Source organism: Scylla paramamosain, chromosome 28, assembly GCF_035594125.1.
Source record: "Scylla paramamosain isolate STU-SP2022 chromosome 28, ASM3559412v1, whole genome shotgun sequence".
Lineage (NCBI taxonomy): Eukaryota > Metazoa > Arthropoda > Malacostraca > Decapoda > Portunidae > Scylla > Scylla paramamosain.
The window spans coordinates 1468955-1495851 of record NC_087178.1 but is presented as its reverse complement, the minus strand read 5'-3'; the positions used below and the strand labels follow the sequence as shown (position 1 = coordinate 1495851).

Genomic DNA, 26897 nt, shown 5'->3' with positions numbered 1-26897 from the left:
GAACCCGGGGCAGGTGAGGCACTGGGCTGGTCTCCTTCCAAGTTAGCCCCGGTTCAAGCAACGAATAGGTACGAGACTTGCCCAAGGAACTGTGTCTAACCCCGTGGGAGCTGGAGGCTAGCACTAGCGTTTTGGTTCACAATGGGTAAACATTCGAAGGTAGATGGGTAGCAATAACTTTTTTCAAGGTATCGCATTGGTCGTTCGTTAATCTGATACCACATCACCATTAAATTATATCCAGCCACTAAAAAAACTCTTCCACCCTTTTAGTTCTGCATCCTTATCAAATGTTTAAGCTATTAATTTTGTTTATACTTTTCATTTATTTCATTGGTTTTCATTATTTTATTATTATTATTATTATTATTATTATTATTATTATTATTATTATTATTATTATTATTATTATTATTAATTATATTAGTGATTTATTATTATTATTATTATTTTATTTTTTTTATTTATTTATTTATTTTTTTACATAACCGATTCTCCTTTCTTGAAATGCATACCTCGCAAGGCTGTAAGGCACAGTGTGCTGAGCCCCTGCGTTCAGGTATCTAGGCTGTGTATTATTACATTCTGAATAATGTTACATTGGTCTACATTAATATTGTGTGTGTGTGTGTGTGTATATATATATATATATATATATATATATATATATATATATATATATATATATATATATATATATATATATATATATATATATATATATATATATATATATATATATATATATATATATATATATATATATATATATATATATATATATATATATATATATATATATATATATCTGAACGAAGGGCCTCAGCACACTGCTATACACACACAAACACATATACGTACTTGAATACCATTAATGAATTTCTTGGAAGCGAAACTAGCGTTTACTAGCATACCATGAATAAATTAATCGTACATAGGATCACAGCTACACTCCTATTACTAATCTCACTGACGTACTGGCAGTGCCTTCACGCGTTCCCGATATCTGCGGAAGATACTCCCTCTTTTATGAATTATATATTCTTATTTTTCAAAGCGAGAGTTTTGAAAATATTTTAAGCCATCGATTTACTCGGCTCTTCTCCGCCTTTTTACGACTTATTAGACTTTTAGACTTATTAAAGACGAAGATTGAAAGCTATTTTTCTTTCCGCCTTATGAATATCTCTCTCTCTCTCTCTCTCTCTCTCTCTCTCTCTCTCTCTCTCTCTCTCTCTCTCTCTCTCTCTCTCTCTCTCTCTCTCTCTCTCTCTCTCTCTCTCTCTCTCTCTCTCTCATTTTTCCTACCCTGTTTTCTGTGGTTTGTCACCTTTACTGTGAATGGTCAGTAGTTGAGGCGGAGACAAAGGGCATCATGGACCGCACGGGTAAAGGAAGAAAGGGTTGTCTGTTCTCGTGTGGGAGGAGGGATGTTGATCTGTGCCCTCGCATGGTTAGCGACAAGGGACAAGGAGGAGGTTACAACAGAAGGGGAGTGCGGGGATTGCTCGATATGGCTCGTTGGGTGCACGCTGTTGTCGGGTGGAGAGGTGTGGTCATGTGCACGTGGACTGGAAGTGAACACTGCCTGCCCTCACTCAACCTCCTTCGATCTAGAGTTGTTAGGTCGTGGTTTTCAAATTCACTTGAGGATATAATATCGGTGAATCATGCATATGGAAGTAGCGATGATACGTACACAAAAACGAGATATTGCTTATCGTCTTTGAGGTTACGTCGTGTATGACACTTTAGTGACGTGTTTTCAAGGAGTTATAAGGGACGTAAAACTGCAGGAGGCGTTATGTGACTGAAAATTTGTCACCTGACAGTTCAGTATCATTTTCGACTGACGCAGTCAATTAGAAGAGTAAGGCTACTTGATGAATCGTTCAAATCATACCACAGGTCACTGCACGATGTCGTAACCGCATCAGAATTGTGTTTTTCTGAACGGAATCCAGCGGAACTGAACTCATGAAGTCCAGTTCCGTCATCAGCTTCAGTTGTGTGCCCTTTCCTTTGTAACGTCAACCAAACAGACAGAAGCGCGGGGAGTGGAAGGATGTTGCTGACAGACTTCCCTCTTGGTGATGCGCAGCTCGATCCGGTCAGTGCTGTAGATGTCACTCAGCGTCAGGAGGCGATTGCTGCCACACCACGCGCGTTATACCATATCGTCTTCCACGTGGCTGTGAAAGGAACAATTTTCTCTCTCTCTCTCTCTCTCTCTCTCTCTCTCTCTCTCTCTCTCTCTCTCTCTCTCTCTCTCTCTCTCTCTCTGTTTACATGCTACCGTATTTGCATTCCTCCATTGAAGTAGGGAATTGTAAGTTTCATGTTTATGCTACAATTACATAAATTTCGTAGGGTACAAAGTTCATGAATTCCATTTATGAAGGTAAAATGAGATTAGTCTGAGGCTGAAGAGGTTGCATGGACACCCAGTAGCGAACCATCTGCCTCCGCTCCTCGCTGCAACCGTCTCCTGTCTACTAGGTTAAAAACAAGAACGTGTGTCCTGTGCAGCTGATTCACATTGCATCATATGAAATTACACATCACTAAGCACATCTTTGACTGGTGCGGTCAAAGATAACATTCAGGGCGGGTTATGGTTTATGTTCCAGTATCTAACAGTAACACATAGATTACTAGTGCAAACTGGCAACACTCGGCGCACCAGTGGCAACCGGTTCCCCGCGTGAAACTTGGGCGGGACGAAGACTCATGATCAGTTGTGATGCAATTTGGCAGAATAAGGAAACTCTTCTCATTGACTAATGTCTCGGTTCTCCTATGCCTGTTTTATTTATGAGAGCGTTATTTGAGCAAGCTTTCCTTGTCTTGCCTTCCCCGATCTCCTTACACGTAAAATGAATAAATGCAATAAGATAAAAATGAACGGGAAAGGAGGCCAAGCTCATTACTGTCTGTTACGTAGTACTGAACGCTGCAGTAATGAACGAATCTAGTTGTGTGTTCTTGATGCAGTCTTGATCTCCACCAGCTAGGCGTCTGGCTGGGGCTGTTGTAAATTAATCAACATAATCTTAGTACATCCCACGTCAGCGTCTAGTCTGCCTCAGCTGCACTACTGCGCTCATTAGGGTAACTAAGACCACTACTCATCTTAATTCTCCACAAAAGAGTTAACGTAGAGGCAAGTTACATGTAGTACATCAATACATGCTATAGTGATAATACATAGTGAGTAATAACTTAAAATTGTTTTCATCTTCTAGTTGATAGTAGAAATAGATGTAGTAGTAGTAATAATAACAATAATAATAATAATAATAATAATAATAATAATAACAATAATGATAATAATAATAATAATAATAATAATAATATTATTATTATTATTATTATTATTATTATTATTATTATTATTATTATTATTATTATTATTATTATTATTATTATTATTTATTTATTTATTTTTATTTATTTTTTATTATTGTAGTTATTGTTGTTGCTGGTGATATTATGACGACAATGGCAACAACGAAAACAACAACAAGAATAATGAAAATTGTAGTAATATTTTTTGTTATAGTATTAATATGCGACAATACCAAGGAATACGTCATGTTCTTAAATCGATAATCATTTGTGTATGTGTGTGTGTGTGTGTGTGTGTGTGTGTGTGTGTGTGTGTGTGTGTGTGTGTGTGTGTGTGTGTGTGTACACTTCCCCGCTGTTCCGCTGTTCCCTAAAGAGTAAGTTTCTCTCTCTCTCTCTCTCTCTCTCTCTCTCTCTCTCTCTCTCTCTCTCTCTCTCTCTCTCTCTCTCTCTCTCTCTCTCTCTCTCTCTCTCTCAACCGGTCCACCCCCATCCCGCACCTGGCACAGTGCCGCACTAAGGGAGGGACAAACACGCGTAGAGGCACTCCCTGAATTCCTCCCTTATCGCGTTTACACGTTCACGTTCAGAGAGAGAGAGAGAGAGAGAGAGAGAGAGAGAGAGATTGTGCCCGCGGATTAAGAATATTACTGATAAGACGTTATCTAGTATGTTAGAGAGAGAGAGAGAGAGAGAGAGAGAGAGAGAGAGAGAGAGAGAGAGAGAGAGAGAGAGAGAGAGAGTGAGTGAGTTTCCATGGTTACGTCTTATCTTTTCTCCCTGGGAAGTATGATCTACTGTGTGCACGTTACACACACGTGCCTTTATCGACACGCATTTTCATCGTCCTGCGTCCCATGCTAAGAATAAGGAGTGTGTGCAAAGGGGAAAGGGACCAGATTTCAAAAGTCACCTAGAGTGGAAGGAATGGGTTATTAGGATTCATTTTAAGGTACTAGGTTTGTAGAGGGAAGGATAGAAATAATTCATGTTGAGGGGAAAGGGAGTAGATTGTAAGTGTTATATAGAGACGGATGGAATGGGTTTTAAAGGAGTAAGTTTAAGGGGTGTGTAGGGAGGAAAGGAGTGGAATTTAAGGGTCGTATATAGGAAGGGATGGAATTCATGGGTCTTGTAGAGAGGAAGTAGATTTTAGGGATAATGTGGAAGGGGAAGGAGTGGAAAGTAAGGGTGTAAAGGGGAAAGGAGTGGAATTTGGGTTGTGTAGAGGGAAGAGGAGCGGAGTTTGGGTCGTGTAGAGCAGTGATAGTTAACCTCAGTGTATGAATTGTTTTCAAAGGGCACCTGGAGATCGTTGAGTACATGCACGGCTACATGACGTGGCCAGTGTGTACAAGAGTGCTTAGTACGGAAGGATGTTTTAGAAAGTGTCATGTAAGAAATTAACTGAAATTGAGATAAAAGTATTACAAATTTGTGTATTATATTAACATATTACTCTCAGACGCAACTCGTGCCTCAAATTTATCAACTATTTCGGACAGAATAGCTACTTTGTGTTTAAAATAAAAATAGAATAATACTTTTATTTATATATTTTCAATCTTAAAACTAGAGAAAATTGTCAAATATTCATGTGATTCTTTTGAAATTAATTGTCCAAGGCGCGAGGGTACTTATATACACGCGTTTCTCAAAAGTAAGGATGCGTGGACTTAGAAAAGGTTGAAGAACACTGGTGTGGAGGAAGAAGTGACGTTTGTGTCGCGTAGAGGGCAAAGAGTGAGTGTCGAGGGTCGGTGGTATACTGCGTTGTTCACTGGTGGCGGAACAAATCCCTGGCACCTTACACCTCACGGCCGCGGCAATGCTAGGTCACAGCCGCCCAGATCGTTTTTACGAATTAGAAACGAGACGCGGAGTAACATCACTTTTACTACCTCTCTCTCTCTCTCTCTCTCTCTCTCTCTCTCTCTCTCTCTCTCTCTCTCTCTCTCTCTCTCTCTCTCTCTGCCTTTGCTCCATATTTTCCATCTAAGCGTATTCTGAATGCATGAGAGTCTAGCAGGTTTGAATCGCAACGAGAACTTCGCACCACATTAATTCGCAAAAGTTTCAGCGTCTTGTCTTTCTTGTCTTCACTACGTTCGACAGGCTGTGAAGTGGAAATGACTAAGGTTTTCAAGGATGTTTTCGTGATTCTAGTGATAAAATAATAAATATCCTGCTTCACTAATAGGAGGAAAACACGCGAGAACCCAACTGATCAGTTCTGTGGCTGAGGCTTCTGAAAACCTAACCCCCACTACACTGAGGTGCCATCTTCCGTGTGGACTGTCGACAAAGGCATCGCAAATTGTGTATTCCGACAAGCAGGTTGCTGACAGACTGCACGCGCCGTATGGTTAAGCTGAGACCTTGAACTGTTATGATCCCCCACGTGGAAAGGCGCAGAGCTGGCGTACAAAGCGTCGTCTAACCGGTAGCGAGTATAAGTCATGTACAGTCTGTGCCTTAATGCTGCTAACCTTGAAATAGGAGGAGGAGTGGTGCCAAGTCGCTGTCTGCCGTCAGTACTACAATAAGACTACAGAAAATGGTGACGCAGGGTATTCCTAATCTTCATTTTTTTTTTCTCTCATTCTTAGCGTGGCAACAACAGAGTGAACGTTTTGTAAGTACCCCCAAGCCGCAGCCGCTGATAACGGAATGTTCCGTGCTCGAGGTGAAGCAACAGGGAGCAGATGTGTGGATGTTTCGTAATCTGGATCTCATTTGTTTCTCATTGGGATAAACGATGCGGTGTCGGGTTCAGGAAATGACTGCATCACTTAGAGCTTTGACAAGTGAAATATCTTGCGTTTCACGACCAGGCAATTGACTGAAATTAAGCAAGTTCCGCTTTTTTTTTTTTTTTTTTTTTTTTTGAGGAGAGGAAGGAGGAGCTATTGAGGAGCCCATTCATGATAACTAACGAACTAATTTTTATGTATTTGTATTTCCCATCTGGTTCCGCTTTACTCGAGACGGTGAGGTGGACGAGAACTCCCCCGCGACAGTTATGCGTACTAGGAAGAGCGGCGGGACGGGACGGGACGTGTGGGCGCGGTATGGGTGTGTATGGAGAAGACGGTAGTGTTCCGCGTCCAAGGTTTCAACCCTGAGACCTACCAAGGCTCCGGCACGCTGCCCAAGGACCTATTGCCACTCGCTCAGTAGTACCCGGCACGTCCCCTTACGTGGCGACTATATGTGGCTGCACGCCGCTCATGCCTCCCTGCTTTCGGTAAGATCATACAGAATGCTCTTCTCCGGGTGTTTCACGTTGCCTCATCCTGTTTCAGTTGACTGCGTATAAAGAGCCACTCTCACACATCACAGACACCACACGCTGACTCTTTCATTAGGCAAATTAACTTTCGAGGAGGAAGGTGTAGTAATTGCTAGCTAGCCGCCTCTCGCTGTAAAAGTAAGGCCCGTTGATGATATAAAGTAATAAAATGAATGCTGGCACTAAATGAATAAAAAAAAAATCAGTCAAGTTAAGGTGTTTTATAGAGGGCAGCTTTTATCTAACTAGAATATGAGTTAGTTCCATGAATCGTTGTTCACAGCATTACCACGCACTTGCAAAGGCGCGCTGCTTTTCTTCCGGCAAGCCGAGCGCAGCGTCAACACTAAAAACAGTGACATCACGAAATGCACCACTTCCTGGCTAGGGGATGAGGGGACGCCACGGTATAGCAGAGTTTGTTTGTGTTGCTGTTGTCCTCGTGTGCCAAACCAGTGAGTGTCTGAGGAGGCGGCACTCTGAGATGTACAAGACACGTCAATGCTGCAAATTTTCCGTGACAGACCACACCTCAGACGTGAGTTCTCGGGGCGAGCGTGGACATTACCAGGCTGGCGGACGTGACTGCTCAGTGCGCCGAGGAGGAAGAGGAGCAGAAGGGAAGTGAGGGAATTATCTTAGATGAAAAATGAGGAAATGACCTGGCGTGTGACGTACTGCTGTCTCTTGCCTCCGTGACCTAGCACACGTCAACACACTCTCCCTATGGCAATACCCGATGTACCTGTACGGGGAGGAGACGATGTGCAGGTTTAGTGTGATGCACAAAGGGAACATCAGTTTTGTGGGATGTTCTCTGTAATTCGCAACGTTACGTTAATAATTCTGCGGTGATGTACTGCAGTTTGCCATCATCCACCGTGGAGATTAAATGTTTAGTGCGCTGCTTTTGGGTTAACATTTTAATGCAGTGAGAGAGAGAGAGAGAAAAAAAAAGTCTTTCCTGAGTTTAAACGCATTCAATGACCAACGTAAAAAAATATATGTTGATGGTGATACTACAACGACAACAGTAACAACAACTAACTACTACTACTACTACTACTACTACTACTACTACTACTACTACTACTACTACTACTACTACTGTTACTACTACTACTACTACTACTACTACTACTAATAATAATAATAATAATAATGATAATAATAATAATAGTAATAGCAGTAGTAGTAGTAATAATAATAATCATAATCATAATAATAATAAGAAGAAGAAGAAGTAGAAGAAGAAGAAGAAGAAGAAGAAGAAGAAGAAGAAGAAGAATAGTAATGATAATAATAATGACTAACAATAATGATGATGGTGGTGGTACTGATGACAAGAACAACAATTATAACACCATCAATAACAATAATAAAAAAAATAAGCATATAAATAACAATGTAAACAAACAAATTTCCTCAGCATCGTACATTCTCACTACCATAACGAACTTAAATCAACCAACGTAAATTTCTAAACTTAAATCAACCAACGCACATTTCTACTTTCGCATCATAACCGATAAACAGATCAATAAACAACAAACATCAAGTGAATAACAATAACTCGAAACCAGCGTGGGTCCTGTTTCACACTTACCTTTCCAATACTTAGGAATTCCAGTCTTCTTGCGCTTCCCTCGCGTCTCGTGTTGCATGGAAATAACGCGGGTCAGTGGCGTGGCTAAGCGGGTGGCGTGGGAGAGGGACGATCAATGGATGGGAAGAGGAGTGGAGATAACAGGTTTTCTTCAACAACAATAACAGAAGCAGTTGTAGACATGCCCCTCCCGTCCACCGCATTGTTACTGTGTGTAATCTGTGCCCCAAACGAATGTGTAGGTGTTCGCTGGTTGGCTGGGGAAGGAGGTTTGATTCTACTCATCGTTTGGTGTGAGAACATAAGTAACCAACACTCACCGGTTCACCTCTCCCTAACACCCCCCCTACCCACCACACACACAGACACACACACACACACACACACACAGTCGTTCTTTCTTTTAATCCGTCTTATCTTTGATCTCGTAACAGGAGTCATTCGCACTCGAGCCCTCCTCTATTGGTGTGGCTCTACACACTTGCGCCACGTGTCTCCCAAAAAACAGTTTATCTTGCAGACTGATAAAAAAATAAATAAACACGAAGCAAAATAGTTATAGTTTTTTTTTTCCTTTCTCTCTCTCTCTCTCTCTCTCTCTCTCTCTCTCTCTCTCTCTCTCTCTCTCTCTCTCTCTCTCTCTCTCTCTCTCTCTCTCTCTCTCTCTCCAGCCATTGGCCTCAAATCTTTGCCCGCCGTGATATTGTGTTCATCTGGTGCACAATTAAATCCTTATTGGAGCATCCCTTGAGGGTGGGCGTGAGTGTCCTTGCCTTACATTAAGTAAGAGCAACTGTGTGATTAGGAGAGAGAGAGAGAGAGAGAGAGAGAGAGAGAGAGAGTAGCCTTCCCCTCCGACCAAGGTCTATGGCTGCACTTCTCAAGACGCTCATCTCTCTTAAAGATCGTGGGAACCCAAAACACGACGGCGCCTATAGAATGAGTGCTATTAGACCTGCGTGAGGCAGCCACCAGCTGGTCGCCTTTCCTCTGTGATTCATATGTATGTTGAAGATAATCTGTTCTTGATGTTGCTGACTTTATTTATATGAAGAATGACATAATATTTTTAACAAATACTAAAGACCTTCATCTGCACGGCGGTTTTTGTTATCGCGGGACCATGAGGCAAGTGTTTGTAAACTCTTGGGGGACATGCCAGTGACAAAAGAAGCGACCTTCAAGATTGTTTACAGACTCCGAGTGAAGGTGCCACGAGGGACGGAGGGGGGAAGGGGAAGGGAATGAGCCGTGCCCACGCTGAATAAAATTCACATAATCGTGGTTGATTTCCTGAGTGCGTCACTCACGGCGCTCGGCTCGCCGGCCAGTACTCATACTGTAGCTGGACGGTGGTGATCACGCCTTAAGGGAGATCTTTATTTGCCCGGCACTGCTGCGTCACCTATCCACCACAGCTCTCGGAGGTCAGTGCGCAGTTTGTGGGAGAGGCCCCTGCCAGTTCCACAAGGCAATTATGTTGGTTCTCACAGTGGCACAAGTTTTGAATGTAATTAAGGTTCTGTAAGAATCCGAACGAACTCTGCTTTCTTAGTGTGCTTCGCATATTACATTATGTAGTGGCCTTCCACGGGGCGATATATCCTGAGGGGAGGCCGAGACCGTCCCACACCAATGTTGACACATGTTGTCTAAGCAGAGAAACAAACAATTTTAAAAAAATTGCTTGTTTTGTAAGACAGTTGTGACCTTCTTCATTTATTCAAGGGCAATATAACAAACCATATTGTTATTATAATTTGAGGCAAATGTGCCACGAAGCTAAATGAAGGGAAGGCCTTCATCTCTTGGTTCAGTTCTGCACATTGCACATTGCATACATTAGTGGTGAGGAAAACAATTTGATCATGAAAATAAAACAAACAGCAAACATCACACGTTTGCTGATGAAAGATCACGTGAAACAAAGTGTACCATCGTAAGTTTTTCCTCTTCATTTTCTACTGCGTCTGTGGATCACGCACTTCACCGCCCTATGGCGCCATCGTCGCCCTGCACTGACTCAGTTAACAAATAATTCTTCGCGTTTGTCGTCATCGTCGCCTCGCCTGCAAACATTACCACAAGAGTTACTTGTGTTCACTGCCCTGTCTTCCCTCCAGTGTCCACTCAGCTTATATGGAGAACCACGTGCTGGCAACACTGCCGAGAGTCAGCTGATATTTGTTTACGTTGTGGCGCGCCGGGCTGGAGGACGGTCCACTCTCAAAATAGCCTCAAAAACATCCTGCCAACAGTTTCCCTTGCATTCCAACTTTTACAGAATAGGTGAGTAACCCCGACAAGCACAAGTGTGTCTTATCAGTGAGCTGCGAAGATCTCGGCGGTGACGCAGCGAGTGCCTCTCAAACCAACTATATGCCGCGAAGATATGCGATGCGTCATGTTTTGGTCATAGCGTGCTTCTGATTACTCTCTCTCTCTCTCTCTCTCTCTCTCTCTCTCTCTCTCTCTCTCTCTCTCTCTCTCTCTTAAATATATTTTTTGCTCTCTTATTTTTCTATCTTGAATGTTGCTTTTGTTACTGATTCCCACTGATAATATTCTCTCTCTCTCTCTCTCTCTCTCTCTCTCTCTCTCTCTCTCTCTCTCTCTCTCTCTCTCTCTCTCTCTCTCTCTGTCCCGATTTACCTTGCGTTTATCTGTCTTTTATCAGGTGAGGTAAGAGCAGCGAGGCAACATTGGTGGAGGAGCAAGGTTGTCAGCGCGACGCATCCAACGAGTCGATAATTATTGCAACACCCGCTTATTGATTCACGCAGAGAGAGAGAGAGAGAGAGAGAGAGAGAGAGAGAGAGAGAGAGAGAGAACGTCTTTACAAGTATGGCGGGTCATGAGTACAGGATTCATAGGACATGTGTATAGTTTCTCTCTCTCTCTCTCTCTCTCTCTCTCTCTCTCTCTCTCTCTCTCTCTCTCTCTCTCTCTCTCTCTCTCTCTCTCTCTCTGTCTAAGGGATTGCACAGGAAGGGAGAGCAGAAGGAAAAAATTGCCCTCTCTCTCTCTCTCTCTCTCTCTCTCTCTCTCTCTCTCTCTCTCTCTCTCTCTCTCTCTCTCTCTCTCTCTCTCTCTCTCTCTCTCTCTCTCTCTCTCTCTCTCTACCTTCACCAATTGCCAGGATATCCTTAGGCACCTCACTCTCTCTCTCTCTCTCTCTCTCTCTCTCTCTCTCTCTCTCTCTCTCTCTCTCTCTCTCTCTCTCTCTCTCTCTCTCTCTCTCTCTCTCTCTCTCTCTCTCTCTCACACTAACACAACACAGACACTTTACGCAGTTAGTTATGCAAATGTTCTCTTGACGTCATTACTTGTTAGCGTCCTTAGCTGCATCTATATCATTTAACTCTCCCTTCTTCCTCCTCCTCTTTTCTTTAATTCAGCCCCGTGCAGCTCTCCACTACCTCTCTCTCTCTCTCTCTCTCTCTCTCTCTCTCTCTCTCTCTCTCTCTCTCTCTCTCTCTCTCTCTCTCTTCCCTGTTTAGCGGAGAGAGAATGAAGAGCAACAAGTTAATTTTCGACGCGGTGTGAACTACATATTGGTGCATTCAGGAGAGAATATCAATTTTATCTGAATTATTGTGCAGGTAAACTTCGCTATTCTGTATTCTTCTTTAGTTAATCTTCGGCGCGAAATGTGAACTATACATTGGGGCATTCAAGAGTGTATGTCAATTTTATGTGAGTTACTGTGCAAGTTTGTTAATGTGCCTATTATAAATTGTACGTTTGTTATTGTTTACATATATATATATATATATATATATATATATATATATATATATATATATATATATATATATATATATATATATATATATATATATATATACTTTTTTTTATTATTGGATCAGTCTTTTTCGTCGTGTTTGCTTAAGTTGACGAGACGAGGTATTACTGATGATGTTAAATTTTAGATAAGGGTGCTACTAATATTCCTGTTGGTGTTAACAATAATAATAATGATTGTGATGAAATGAAGTATTACTGATATAGTTTTTTTTATTTGATTTAATTTTAGATAAGGGTGCTTCTAATATTCCTGTTGGTGATAATTATGATGAAACTAATAATAATAATAATCATTGTGACCATAACTGATGGTGACGATGATGATGGTGATGGTGGTGATGATAGTGATGATGGTGACTAAAATTGTTTTAGACCCTTAAAGAAAAAAATAGAATTACAGACAAGGAGTCTTCTTTTTCTTTCATTTTAGAGTAGAAGAGAAAATAATAAAAAAAAGAAAAGAAAACAGGAGAAAGGCAGATTAATTCAGTTCTTTCTAGCTCTCCTCTCTCTCTCTCTCTCTCTCTCTCTCTCTCTCTCTCTCTCTCTCTCTCTCTCTCTCTCTCTCTCTCAGCGTGCCATTAATTAAGTGCACATTAGAAATTAGATTAATTCTTCTTTGTAACACACACACACACACACACACACACACACACACACACACACACACACACACACACACACACACACACACACATTAGATTTTCAACTCTAAAGTAGATGAACGTTTTATATGCAAAGAAGAACAAGAAAACCATGTGTGTGTGTGTGTGTGTGTGTGTGTGTGTGTGTGTGTGTGTGTGTGAGCGTTCGCGCGTGTGCGTTCCTATGTGTGTAGTCTTACCTGGCTTTCCGTGAGTGGTGTTGACCGTGGGTTCGTCTCTCTCTCTCTCTCTCTCTCTCTCTCTCTCTCTCTCTCTCTCTCTCTCTCTCTCTCTCTCTCTCTCTCTCTCTCTCTCTCTCTCTCTCTCTCTCTCAAGGCCACGCAAGAGGGGAGTGCACGCCGCTTATACTCCCGCCGAAGCACAAAGGGAAGGGCGCGAGAAGGTAGCTGGCCTCCGTTCAATGGACTACAGATGCCCCCCTTGGCCTCTGCCTCCCCTGCCACCTTGGACGGCCCGGGTGAAGGTTGCCCGGGTGAGAGGAGGGAGAATACCAATCTTTTCTTCAGGTGATGCCTCGGAAACTTAGGAGTGGAGGAGTAAGTGATTGAAGATGAGTGGAAGAATAAAAATAATTATTAAAGGTGTCTAGTTTTCTCTCATTTTTTTCCCTTCCCTGTTTCTTCTGTCCATGGTGGTAGAGGATAATGACCATAGCAACTTTAGGTCTTGGGAAGGAAGTTTATAATGGAAAAAGAAACGAAGATTAGAAGGGAAAAAAATTAGTTATTCTTTATTGCTATTATCAATCCTGTTTCTTTTTAATTCTGTGGTCATGGGAGGGGACGAGTTACACGTCTGAATCAACAACTATTAGAACTTCAGCTGATGAGAGAGAAGTTTAAATGGACAAAGGAACGGAGATGAGAAGTACAACAATTTTCATTTATTGTTATTATCAGTCTTGCATGTTAGATTAAGTAGGAAAAAGTTACGTGCCAGAATCAACAACCATTAGAAGGAACGAAGTTATGAGAAAAGAAAGACGAGTTATATTTCATTATTTTTATTAATCTTGGTTGTTGAAATTATGTAGAGATGTTTGGTTCCAGAATTAACAACTACAAGACCTTTACCTCATGAAAGGAAAATTTAAAATGGACAAAGGAATGAAGATTAGAAGAAAGAACGAGTTTTATTTTTATTGTTATTATTAATCTTGCATGTTAAAATTCTGTAGTCATGAGAGGGGACGAGGTAGGTGCCGGAATGAACAACAACCATAAAACCTTCAGCTGACGAGAAGGAAATAAAAAAAAAAAATGAACAAAGCAACGAAGATCAGGAGAAAAAGGACGAGTTATTTTTTTTATTGCTGCTGTTAATCCTGTATGTCAAAATTCTAAAGAGAAGAGATACGTTCTGGAAGGAATAACAATCTGCCAACTTCAGCTAATGAAAGGGAAGCTTAGAATGGAGAAAGAAACGAAGATTATAAAAAAAAAAAAGAATGAGCTCTCTTTCTTTTATTTTTATTACTTACCTATCTTGCACATTAAAATTCTGTAGCCATGGGAATGAGCGAGTTACGTGCCAAAAGGGGCAACACGACCACAAGGCCATGAGAGGAAGCTTGGCAACACCCGTGCAAATGTAAGGATTATGCAATGACGACCGTGTCCTCCGCGCCTTTAGTCCGCGATGGGTGGCACCATTTTAAAGCAGAAATTCTTGATTGTCCAGAAAAACGCGACGTCACTGATCCAAGTCCGTCTGGCCATCTGATCCACTACACTGCACCCGATCCACTGTTCCTGTTTCTATTCATCCACCTTTCCATCCGCTTCCTACTTTGTGCTCTCTCTCTCTCTCTCTCTCTCTCTCTCTCTCTCTCTCTCTCTCTCTCTCTCTCTCTCTCTCTCTCTCTCTCTCTGATCCATTATCCATTTTCCTTCACACTAATGACGCCACTTGCCAGCTTGGGATTATCCAGTGGTCGCCAAGACGCCAGACACCCGATCAGATGACAGCATCGTCCCCTGGTGGTGGTCTTGCTGAAGCTGTTGTTGCTGCTCCCGCTGCCACTTCTGCCCTCGCCTTCACGTGATGTTGACTTAGCAAACCAAACACTGAAGCATTGTCCTTGCTCATGTTCTTCTTCTTTTTTTTTTTTTCTTTGTAGTTATATATTTTTTTTTTATGTTCTTATTCTTAAACTCTTTGGATTTTCAGATTTTCAGGATCTCATGTTTTTTTTTTTCTTTTTTCATTGATATTGGGGAATTCTCGTTAAACTACTGGTATATTTAATTCGTAAAATCCCATTTGAAAATCCCAGTAACTTGCACAAGACCCTGCTTAGAGTAGTCCAGATGAGGCTCTGAAATATTTAATAACATGATGGAAACTTATGAAGCTGCGTATTTTCGTTTAAAACTGCTCACGTAACTCTATGATTTTAGCTGAGCCCGCTCTGTACCCCTCACGTATTGCATTGCCTTGCCTCTCATGTGGTGACTGTTCCTCAGACTGGCTCTTTCTTTCCGTGTTCTTTATTTCGCTTCCTTCGTTATTTTCTTCTTATGCCGTTTTTCTTCTCGTTTTCTTCTCCTTATTTCGTTTTTTCTTCTTTTCTTGTGTCATCTTTATTCAGTGTAGGGTTTATCACGCCTCTACTCTGATTCAGTTAATGTAGACTTCAAGAAACCATTTTCTCTCTGCTAAAACCAACACTGGACCTTGTAGTGGTCTAGGTCAGCTGAGGAGGCGAGGCAAGTCTGGGAAACTGTGCCCAACAATAAAAAAAAATAAATAAATAAATAAAAAAAACTACCAAGGAGAGCCACGAGAACCGATAGTCATCATTAGTTACAAGGAATAGAGAGGCGGCGGAGGAACAGCAGGCAGTGTGTGTGTGTGTGTGTGTGTGTGTGTGTGTGTGTGTGTGTGTTAAGTTTTCTTCTTCTCTTTTCTTTTCTTCAAAATTTGATATAATTGTTTAGTTTTCCCATTGTTTTTTTCCTCCTTTAACAGTAGTGTGTGTGTGTGTGTGTGTGTGTGACAATGCAGTACAGTTAGCGGATCGGTTATCATGCTTTAGAATGTCGAGCATGCATGGAAAACAAATATATACATCAAGGATACCTTTGATAAGTTAGTGAGAAGTGGCGACGCGAAAGCATTCTGAGAAGTGCACGGGAAAATACCCACTGAAAATTTACCCCTTACTGGTTACAAGCTCGCTTCTCTGGTCAGGCGTTTAGAGATGCAGGAGCGGGAGAGCTAATGATACCCACGTCCGCAGTTTTCCCTATGAGAATATACGGGTTGGACAAGCGTGTATCTAGGCGTGTCCCTGCCCTGCCACCTGCCTGCCTATCGCGTGTCTGTGTGTATGCGTGTCGAATTCGTAATGGTAAAGATTGTGTATCTCGATAACTATTCCTCTTTGTGTATTTTGCAGTGTGTGTATGTGTGTGTGTGTGTGTGTGTGTGAGAGAGAGAGAGAGAGAGAGAGAGAGAGAGAGAGAGAGAGAGAGAGAGAGAGCGCGCGCCAGCAGGTATATTTCTCAGAACAGGACCGATTCCTGATACGTGAGTTATGGGTGGCCGGTTGACCTTTTTACCTAGAAATGTCCCGGTTTGTACGAACTTCTCAATTATTAACATTACCGCTTCACCGTCACCACAACCCCCAACAAGTCACCACAAATATCAATACATTCAAGGTTACCAGCATTATCATCACCATCACTACCGCCAACACCACCATCACCACCACCGCAGCCAGCACCAACAATTCGTTCATTTCTCAAGCAACATCTGCATAACTTCCCATACCGCCTCGGCCTCTACCATCCTCTCCAGCATCATCACCATTCAGACCCACGCTGCATCCCACACCCCCGTTATCACTACAGCCAGCATCATCTTACTAATTACTATTTTCTTCAGCCTTCTACACCACCTTCACTGGTTCCTCCACGAACATCTCTGTACACGCACCCTGTCACTATTAGTGCACCGTCATCCTCTTTGGTCCTGTTAACGTTTTTTGTTACCCCGCACAGACTAGTTAGGCTATGAGGACAACGGCCTGAGCACCACGTCCCCGAGACTCTCATAACAGAGGACGTCCCGTCAGGAGGCACGCAGCCAATTCCTAACTGCGAGGACGCGTGTTCACCACGAAACACGTGTGTCTGCTGTGCTTATGGTGCCACGTGCTTCGTGTGTGACAAGGTGACGTAATATTCTTCCTCATCGCGCACCGCCCCCTCTCCCCCCCGCCTCCCTCCCTTCCTGCCAACGGTGGGGAGACCTGGGAGTGTTTTCTGGCTGAAGTTCTTTGTGAGTTTTAAGTTAGCTTACGAAGGGACAGGGGCCGGGGGGAACGAGGAGGAGGTCACATATATACCGCGCGCCCCAAACTTGGCGCTCAAAACGGGGGAAGTTGTGGCGGCCGACGGACCAGTGCAACGCGAGTCGTGTTGACAGCGAGTCTCAGTCGAGCCGCGAGAGTGTGTGGACGTGCAGCGCCATAAGCCGCGCCGAGCAGTGACAGTGTGTGAGGGAAGAGTCGGCAGGACAAGGCGTCCCTCCTCTGATAGCCGCCGCCATGGATCACGACAGAGGCAGCACGCAGCATGTCGCCTTCCATATGGAGGACATAGCTAACGTCATCAAGGAAGAGGAGGAGGAGGAGGTGGAGAAGGAAGAGGATGAAAAGGATCATGAAGGAGAGGACGACCAAAGGATGCCCTTTACAGCTAATGGTCGGCCAGGCCCTAGGGAGACAGGCGATGAGCGAGACCAGTTGCCCTTCCTCAAGGCCCGCCAAGGGCGCTACTCTGTCATCTCCGCGCCGGGTTTCACTTTGTCTTCACGACCTTCCTTCGGCGGCATGTCCTCGAGGCCCTCCTTCGGCGGACTCTCCTCGAGACAGTCGTTCCAAGGGCTGTCGTCGCGGCCGTCCATGGCGTCGCTTCGTTCCAGTATCTCGAGAGTTCACAGCGAACTCTATCCTGAACGAGGCTCCTTCGTGGCCTTCAGGCTGGGCCACTCCCTCGCCGACATCGCGCCGCTGGCCCGCAAGATGTACATCATCACACAGGTGAGTTCTGGTGGGGCGCTCGCTTCCAGGTGTGGGGTAGTCGTGGCAAACTCATTCTGTGTTTTGAGGTGACTCCTGAAGGTGCGGCGGCGAGGCGCAGCCCGGCAGGCGTGAATCCTCGGAGGCGGCCACGCTCATGCCGCATGCCACTTTTCTTCCTACAGGTAGGTATATTTGTTGGTGCAAGTGTGCCCCGCGTGTTCGCGCTGCGCAAGTGACGACGGTGATATGGTAGCCTTGGCACTTGGCACCGTCAACACCGCCTCCACTGCCTTCCACCCCGCGCCCTCCTCCTCTCCCGACCTTCATATTTACCCTCTTGCTCGTCCCCACTACCGCAATATGTCTCTTTCCACACCTTACTCCTTCCACCTCTCCCTCCCTCCTTCCTCCATTCATCCACCCACCCCGCACCCCGCCTCTTCGCTACCCTCCACTGCCTCCACCTTCCATCTCACTCTCCCCTCCCCACGTTGCCGCAAGACATATCCACGACCATAAGCAATTATATAATTATTATTTTGCATTTCTTTATGACCAGAATGAAGCAAATGATGTTTAAATGTGCGACCCTGAACGTGACCAGCGAGGAGACAAGGGCATGCTGCTCCTCCTCCTCCTCCTCCTCCTCCTCCTCTCCCTCCTCCTCCTCTTCCTCCTCCTCCTCCTCCTGCTCCTCCTCCCTCACTTCCCTCAATCCCAAGACTCCCTTTTGCTTCATATCGTCAACTCCTCTTTCTTCTTTACGTGTCTTATCCTTGTCTGTTATCCTCATCTCTCTTACCTGTCTCTCACATTACGTCTCCCATATCTCTTCCTCCTCCTCCTCCTCCTCCTCCTCCTCCTCCGTCTATGCTATTTATGCTATTTTCCCCCCTGTATGTTGGTATAGTCCTCACAAACAGCCCCGTAAGGATCAACAGGTCTGGTGTTCTTTGTTCTTCCTTTGCGTTCCTTTGTATTCCTCCTTTCCGTCAAGTGGGAAGGGTGTAATGGTAGGGAGGCAGTGACAGAAAGCTCGAGGCAGGTAGAGTTCCACCTTACCTTACCTTAACGTTCCAGACATTACTTCAATTAACCTCACCTTACCTAGCCTTAACTTATTTCACCTTACCCTACCCTACCCTACCTTACCTTACCTTACCTTTACGTGTCTATGCAGAGAATCCCTTCTTTACCGCCAAGAAATCATTCACTTGTACTAAAACACCTTTCACTCCTCCTCCCTACATTTTTTTTTTTTTCCTTCAACAGGCAGCCGTAGCATGAGTTAGCAGTGTAAGTATTTATAGCGGTGAAGGAAGTGGAAAAGGCAGCAACGAGTGATGACCTAGCTTAACATATTTACTCTCGTCCTACCCAACCTATGTACTACAGGGAAGCGTAAGTAGGGCATGAGAGTGGATGGACTGGGGCCTAGGATGAAACGGAAGAAGAAACGTAGATAGGAGATGGAATAGAACTAATTGTGGGATAAAATGAAAGAAGAAGCGTAGATGAATAGATAGGAGATGGAGTAGGATTAGATGTCGGATAAAAACTGAAGAAGAAACGTAGATGAATTAATGGAAAGGGACTGAATAGGTGTGGATACGAGTTGAAATGAGAGAGAGAGAGAGAGAGAGAGAGAGAGAGAGAGAGAGAGAGAGAGAGAGAGAGAGAGAGAGAGAGAAGGGGACAGAGTAGGAGTGAATACAAATTAAAACTGAGGAAAAAATGCAATTAAATAGATAGAGGAGACGAAGTGGGTACGGGTTAATAAAGAAAAAAAATAGAGTGGTCGGGTACAGCTGACAGAGTGGGTGTACTGTAGCTCCACAATAGTAAGTAATACTCGTACAGGTGGATGAGGGTGGAGAAATGTGGATAATTAAGTAAAGGAGATTGAGTGGGTGAGGACTGAAATGAAGAAAGAGAGAGAGAAAGAGAGAGAGAGAGAGAGAGAGAGAGAGAGAGAGAGAGAGAGAGAGAGAGAGAGAGAGAGAGAGAGAGAGATGACTGGATGGTTTAAAACTGAATAAGAAGCGTGGATAATGATAAATACGTATAAGTGGAAGACAATGGATAAAACTGGATTAACGTAGGTGGAAGAATGGATACGTGGGTGTGTGTATGTGTGTGATTGTTTGCTGAAGTGGAGTCAAGGATTTAAATGGCTGGATAAACACGTGGAAGTGGAGGAGAAGGAGACAACATAAATTGCAGTGGGTGGTTGGGTGGATAAGTGAAAGTGTAGGTGGATGTGAGGGCGTGTAGTTATGTGTCCGGTTTCAGTATTACGGAGGGGGAGTGGAGGGTGGGAGGCAAGTGAGCATAACAGAATGAGTGGAGGGAGCAGGTTTGGGGGAGAGAGAGAGAGAGAGAGAGAGAGAGAGAGAGAGAGAGAGAGAGAGAGAGAGAGAGAGAGAGAGAGAGAGGGTGTGTGGGAGGAGTTGGGTTTTTTTCCCTGAGGCATTGCAGGTCACCAGTTTACTTCCTACCCAGCACTCACACACACACACACACACACACACACACACACACACATACACACACACACACACATACACTTTACACAATACTGGATTCCTCACGTCTGTATTTCCACGCCTTTCTTGTGTTCCTGATTCCTTCAGTTCGCTCTTTACTTATTCTTAGCTGTTAAATGTCTTTTATTGTGTTGAATTTATTCCTTTTATAGTCATTCTTATTTTTCCTTTGTTTCTATGTTTGTTTGTTTTTTTCTATTGTTACTTTTAAATTCTTTTTATTCTAACTACTGTCTTATATTTCTTTTTGACATTTTCCTTCTTTTACTCTCCTTTGTTTATTTTACGTTATATTCATTCAGTCTCTCTTTACTTCTTACACAACTCATTTTGCTTGCTTCTGAAGAACGTAAGAATGAAAGGCGATTAGAGGACTGCAGAACACCAGTTGATTTACGGAAGGCAGCACGTCACGCACACATCAATCCTAGGCATCTGTCATTGTCCGTCAACTCATCCAACCTCCTCTTGAAACCTCCTAACGTCCGCGCACTTACCACATTCTTGCAAAGTTTGTTCCTCTCATTCACCCTTATTTGAGCACCAATTAGCGTCTATCTCCTTAATAAGACTCAACACTCCACAGTCTTACCCTTGAGAAGCCGAGATAATTAATTAAACCATTTGAAAACATTACTTAAAAGTGACGCAACTCAAGTACCAAGTGTAGGAAGAGTGAGAGTAAAAATGAAAGGAAGGAAAGGAAAGGAAAGGAAGATGAATGATACAAGATAATTGTCTCTCCCTGTTAGCGGCAACAAGAAGATTAGTGCCCAGTGTTGGCAGTCTTCCGCCCTCACTATTCCTCTAACTTCCTGCAAGCGACGACACTCCCTCCATCCTTCCCTCCGTCCTCTCCTCCATCCTTCCCTCCATCCTTCTCTCCATCCTCCCCTTCATCCACTCATCCCTCAGTTTCTCACTCGTTTATTCTTCGCCACATTTCCCTGAGTTCATATCTTTTCATCCATTCATTCTTCCGCTTCCTTCCTTCCAACACTGCCTTGTCTTCATTCGCAATCTCAATTCTTCATGTTCATAAATCTTCTCATCTTTATCTTCTCATCTTTTCTCCTGTCTTCGTCTGCACATCTTGTCTTCCTCTTCATAAAGCTCTTTCATCTTCATCTTTTCGTCTCCCTTAGGTTCTTTTCACACATCCCTCATTTCTCTTCGCAGAACCTACATCTCTGTCATCTTTATGGATGTATCTCTTTTTTTTTTCCCCCTTTCACTCCCCATCTCAGTTATCTTTATTTACACATCCCTTCTGCATCACAAAGCCTTTTCATCTTCGTCATCCTATCCATCTCTTATCTTCATTCACACATCTCTTATTCCTTATCACATAGCTTTCTTATTTGCATCATCTTCTTTATTCTCTCTCTCTCTCTCTCTCTCTCTCTCTCTCTCTCTCTCTCTCTCTCTCTCTCTCTCTCTCTCTCTCTCTCTCTCTCATCTTTTATCTCCCGCCCATTGTAGCACACACGCACCTTGACACACACACACATCTGCTGCTTCCCTAGGGCTGGTAATGACAGGGCCGTGGCACGTATTTTGAAGGGAGTGGGTAAAGAAATTATAACTCTTAGTATTCTTATCATTGGTATTACTAGCTTTTAGGCCACGGCATTTTCCTTCCCGCGCAGTAGAGTGGAGGGCGAGTGAGTGAGGGGAGAGAGGAGGGAGTGCTGTAGGGGGAGAGATAGACGCCTGAGGGGAAGTGAAGAGAAAGGGAAGTCCCCGCGGAACTCGACACAAAGGGAAGTGATGATTTGAAGTGCCTTGTCCGTCCACTGGCAAACTCCTCCTTCCTTCTCTTCCTCCTCTTCCTCCTCCTCCTCCTCCTCCTCCTCCTCCTCCTCCTCCTCCTCCTCCTCCTCCTCCTCTTCCTATTCCTCGTTCCTAGTTCAGGTATTTCACACTGGTAAAATGGTAAGATCACATGGAGAAAACGAATTACTTAAGGCTTTGATGTGTAAAAAGTAACTGAGGAGCGCAGAGTAAAGAAAAGCAGGATGAATTTAAGTTGTGAATGTGTATGTGAATGAAGTGTGTGTCGTGAGGTTTTTTATTTGAGGTGAAATATTCTGACTACGGTTGAAGGGAGCTGGAGGGAAGCAGCAAGTGTAGACTGTGAAGTAGGAAGAAGAGAGGAGGTCATAAGGCAATTAAGTGCCACGTGAGGTCGATTAAACATGTGTTCGTTTCACTGTTAACCTCGTATTTTTTAATTGATTAATTTAACTACTGTTTTCCAATACCTCTCAATCTTTTCTCTCCCATGGACAGGGCAGTAGCAGCCTACACCAGTATACATCTTGTACGCCCCACGTCCATTCCCACTTAGTACCCAGCTAACGCCCAGGATCTTTGTGACCTGCAGGTACTGGCTGCGCTATCCGTATCCATGGGTTCAATGGCTGTCGGTTTCACGGCTGCCTACACCTCACCGGCCCTCGCCTCCCTGGACGCTGCTGCCAACGCCACCCTGGATGCCCTCAACATCACCCTCGACGGTACCAACGACACCGCCAACGCCACCCTTGAGGCGCTCAGTTCCACCCTGACGGTCACTGAGGAGCAGAAGTCATGGATCGGTTCCCTGATGCCCCTCAGCGCTCTAATCGGCAGCATCTTAGGCGGCTACCTCGTCGACGCCCTCGGCAGGAAGATGGTGATTCTTCTGTGCGGGCCTCCCTTCATTGTAGGTGAGGGATCCTTTGCTATCCTGTGGTTTTCCGGTGCAGAGTAGAGGCTGGCCCTGTACAGTACATCGGAATGCATCTTGAGTCACTAGTGAACGCTTGTAGTAATTTAGACTTGTATTCCACAGCATGATGCTCATTTCTTGTGGGAGTGTCGGGGTTGTGAGTTACAGGCTGTACTGATCACTGCTTATACTTCTGGGCATTCAAGACTGGTGTGAGCGAGTGAAGGCTTGTGTCGCTGGGCCTGTAATTTGAAATGTTTGGGTCTCTGATTAAGACTATTTGCAAATATCACCGAGATTATTGTTATTAGTCAAGCTTTCGTGGGTGTTTGTTTTTTTTCCACTAATAACGCAAAATTTTCTCAAACTATAGTACTATTATGAAAACAAATTAAAAGCCCAAGTTCATTAAAACGAGATTAATAAGAGAAAATCATGAGCGGTCACGTAAAGTTAGTTTAGAGGAGGAGGTAGTGAGATGAGGGGATATGCTTCTTATTTCCTCCTGTTCCTGACTTAATAACGATCCCTCAGCGTACATTTTGATCGGGTCTTCCATCAACGTGATGATGATCTACGTGGGGCGCGTGTTGGGCGGCCTGTGCGTGGGTCTGCTCACCCTCACCCTGCCTGTCTACCTCAGTGAGACTGTACAGCCGGAGATTCGTGGCATCCTGGGCCTCCTGCCGACCACCTTCGGGAATGCCGGTATGGTGTGTGTGTGTGTGTGTGTGTGTGTGTGTGTGTGTGTGTGTGTGTGTGTACTTTTTGATAAAATTAATAGTGGATGAAATAATTTATGAGCTGTTTCTTTGGAAATACATGTTTTAGGCATGTCAATTACAGTTTTCTTCCAGTAAGAGTAAATGCATGTGTAATTTACCTTTCCATTCATCTCATTCCTCGTCACGCCGTTGTGATCCTGACCCTTCGCCGCGGGCAGGCATCCTATTGTGCTTCTTGGTGGGGTCACACGTCAGCTGGTGGGTACTGGCCTACGTCGGCGCCATCGTGCCGCTCGTCTTCACCACCATGATGTGTTTCGTGCCAGAAACGCCGCGTTGGTACATCTCCAAGGGTGAGTCAGGGCTCGGTGACTTGAGGCATCGAGGCGATGATGTTTTATGACTAAGAGAGTTTGTATAGCAGCAGCCCTGAGAGGTGGAGAGCAGTGAGTCTTTATGGATGCTGCTGGTGTTGGAGTGAGGTGGAGGAAGGAGAATGTATCTTATATAAGACTCTTGCTTCCATAAGATTAAGTGTGTGTGTGTGTGTGTGGTGAAGATCGTCGGAGAGGCTAAAACTTGCTTTGTGTAACAGACCGCGTGGAGGACGCTCGCAGCGCCCTGCAGTGGCTGCGAGGTTCCTTCAACGATGTGGAGTTCGAACTGGAGGCAATCCAAATCAACTATGAGATGTCGAGCCAGACGAGCTCCTCCTTAATGGACGTGTTCACTCGACGACACATTCGCCCCTTCCTGCTGTCCATGGGCCTCATGTTGATCCAGCAGCTATCAGGTATCAACGCCGTCATCTTTTACACCGTGGATATCTTCGAGATGTCTGGCTCCACCATCAGTGGCCATCTGTCCACCATCATCGTGGGCGTCGTCAACCTGCTGGCCACCTTCGTGGCTAACGCCGTAATCGACAAGGTGGGCCGCAAGGTGCTCGTGTACATCTCCAGTGCCCTCATGGTGGTCTCCCTGTTGGCACTCGGTTCCTTCTTTCACGTGCGGGTGAGTCCTCGCTGCTCGCTGCTCAGGGATTTGCTCTTGCAGCACAAAATTTCTTCGCTGAAAATATGCTTTTGTTAAGAGTCTGTTAATATGAAGATGTTGTCATAGTGTCATTACCCTGAAGCACATGCATCTATATCTTATGCTTTATCTTAAGCGCATAAATTTCGACGTAGAGGTTATATAAAGTGTTTTAGTTATGCATGTTCATGGACATATTCTTAAATGCAGTTGTCGTTTAGTTCTTATTTTTTCCCCCTTTTTTAGATAAAATACTCTACTATATTGAATGATGGATGTAACCTAGGCACTGTGATTTTCCTTTGTGGACAGGAGAAGGCTGAAAATCTCCCAGCTGACCACGTGGACGCCGAGTGGTGGGCGGCGACGATCGAAAGCATCTCGTGGCTGCCGCTGGTGAGTTTCATGATCTACGTGATCGCCTTCTCCCTGGGGTGGGGCCCCATTCCCTGGCTCTTCATGGGGGAGGCCCTGCCAGCAAAGGTCCGGGGCCCCGCTGCCTCCATGGTCACGGCACTGAACTGGACATGCACCTTCGTCATCACCAAGACGTTCCCAGGCTTGGTGCAGAAGCTGGGGCCCTCCATCGTATTCTTCATGTTCTCGAGCATCATGGTCTTGGGCTCATTCTACGCAGTGTTCCTGGTGCCAGAAACAAAGGGCAAGATGCTAGAAGAGATCGAGGAAGAGTTGTCAGGGAGGAAAGATCACGGCAACAGGAGCAGGAAGATAAGCACAGTCTCTGGCCTCAACATGAAATAACAAGGACGACCGCAATGAGTTTTCTACTCACGCCAGGTCCCCTGCCACCCTCCCCGCCGTCCCCCGCCGCAACGGCACCCGGCTGGCGTAGGCAGTGATGCTGTAGCAGACCAGCACGAAGCCTGATGAACGGTTGATGGGGAGACCCTGAACCCTGCCAGCGGCGTGGGACACATTCCTGTCGGCGGGCGGAGTGGAGGACAAGGAAGGAATAGACTAAGGTCCCTAGGTCATTCTAGTGACCTTGGAATAGACAAGCATGTGACGCTTGGAGCGCCTGTGATGATGTCCACGAGAAGTGAGGACACAGCCGTAAGAGCTGCAGGACACAGAGTGCTGCAGGGCGCGGGGAGTCGTTGAGTGACGCTTGATGGCAATCGTGTGGAAAGGTTTTGAATCATCAGTGTATGATGTTATAGTGTACATACTGTTAAATAGTTTTTGTACTATAATCTAAGTTTACTAAGTTTGTTTTGTTTTTGTATCAATCATGTTCACGTCCCGCTTAGGAGTGCCTTGTCAGTACCAGAAGACCTTCATCCTGGGGAAAACTACACACGTTTTGTGTACGTATCGGATATTAGTTACTACCATTTAGTAAGACACCTAGTACGAAATGTGTACATGTATGTGTATGTGTTCATTCTTAAAAGCTGACATGCACTGGTGTGTGAGGCGCAGTAACAGCACTTTGACATAACGAGGAAGCGGCACGAAAGACATCGAGGGAAGATAAGAAGTAATATCACAAGGAAATTATGCAAGACTAAAATTACCATTGTTCGGCGTTTGCATCAAATGTGTTGACTTGAAGCACCAAAATAACAACTGACTCTGATGATAAGCTTGGCATTGGATCTTTTGTTTTTCTTCCTGTTCTATCCCACTTCCTCCTACATCACTATTCCTCTTCTATCTTTCTTCCTGATCTATTCTTGCTGCCATCACTAGCACTGCCACTGCCACTATCATCACTACCGCTATTATCACCACAACTAGTACTTCAGCTATCGATCTCTCAACTACCTTCACACCATTTGCCATTTCTCTCTCTCTCTCTCTCTCTCTCTCTCTCTCTCTCTCTCTCTCTCTCTCTCTCTCTCTCTCTCTCTCCTCCCACTTCAGTTGCAGATCTCTTAGTGGCCCCGCCGGTGGATGCTGACCATTACACCTGATAAACATGTTGTCAGTACTTCTTAAAAACACCACAGTACGTGTCAATATTCTTATTAAAACCATGACCTAGTGTAGCATTTGTATTACTGTCTACCAGAAGTAAAACATCATTTACGTGTCGGGGTTCACTGGCGTCATTTTTCGGCCAGCGTGTCTCAGTGCCGTCTACTCCGTGGTTCATGTAGCAGTC

At 44.3% G+C, this 26897-nt stretch overlaps 1 protein-coding gene and 1 long non-coding RNA gene across 2 annotated transcripts; both read left to right on the top strand.

Moving 5' to 3' along the window:
- Positions 1-3431: 3431 nt before the first annotated feature.
- Positions 3432-14586, top strand: LOC135114671 (uncharacterized). Its single transcript, XR_010275624.1, has 2 exons — positions 3432-9673; positions 13034-14586. It is a non-coding gene; the product is annotated as an uncharacterized LOC135114671 (long non-coding RNA).
- Positions 14587-16759: 2173 nt separating this feature from the next.
- On the top strand, positions 16760-26781 carry LOC135114662 (facilitated trehalose transporter Tret1-like). Its single transcript, XM_064030527.1, has 6 exons — positions 16760-17768; positions 22683-23007; positions 23544-23717; positions 23953-24087; positions 24330-24748; positions 25082-26781. Exons 1-6 carry the CDS (start codon positions 17274-17276, stop codon positions 25529-25531), a joined length of 1998 nt encoding a protein of 665 aa, XP_063886597.1. The 5' UTR covers positions 16760-17273; the 3' UTR covers positions 25532-26781.
- Positions 26782-26897: the final 116 nt, after the last annotated feature.

Bases quoted from the DNA above. Each gene is read 5' to 3' on its own strand.
- LOC135114662 (XM_064030527.1), top strand. From the start codon at position 17,274: ATGGATCACGACAGAGGCAGCACGCAGCATGTCGCCTTCCATATGGAG. The intron at 23,008-23,543 runs GTGAGGGATCCT...ACGATCCCTCAG, and splicing joins CGGGCCTCCCTTCATTGTAG to CGTACATTTTGATCGGGTCT. The intron at 24,088-24,329 runs GTGAGTCAGGGC...TTTGTGTAACAG, and splicing joins GCGTTGGTACATCTCCAAGG to ACCGCGTGGAGGACGCTCGC.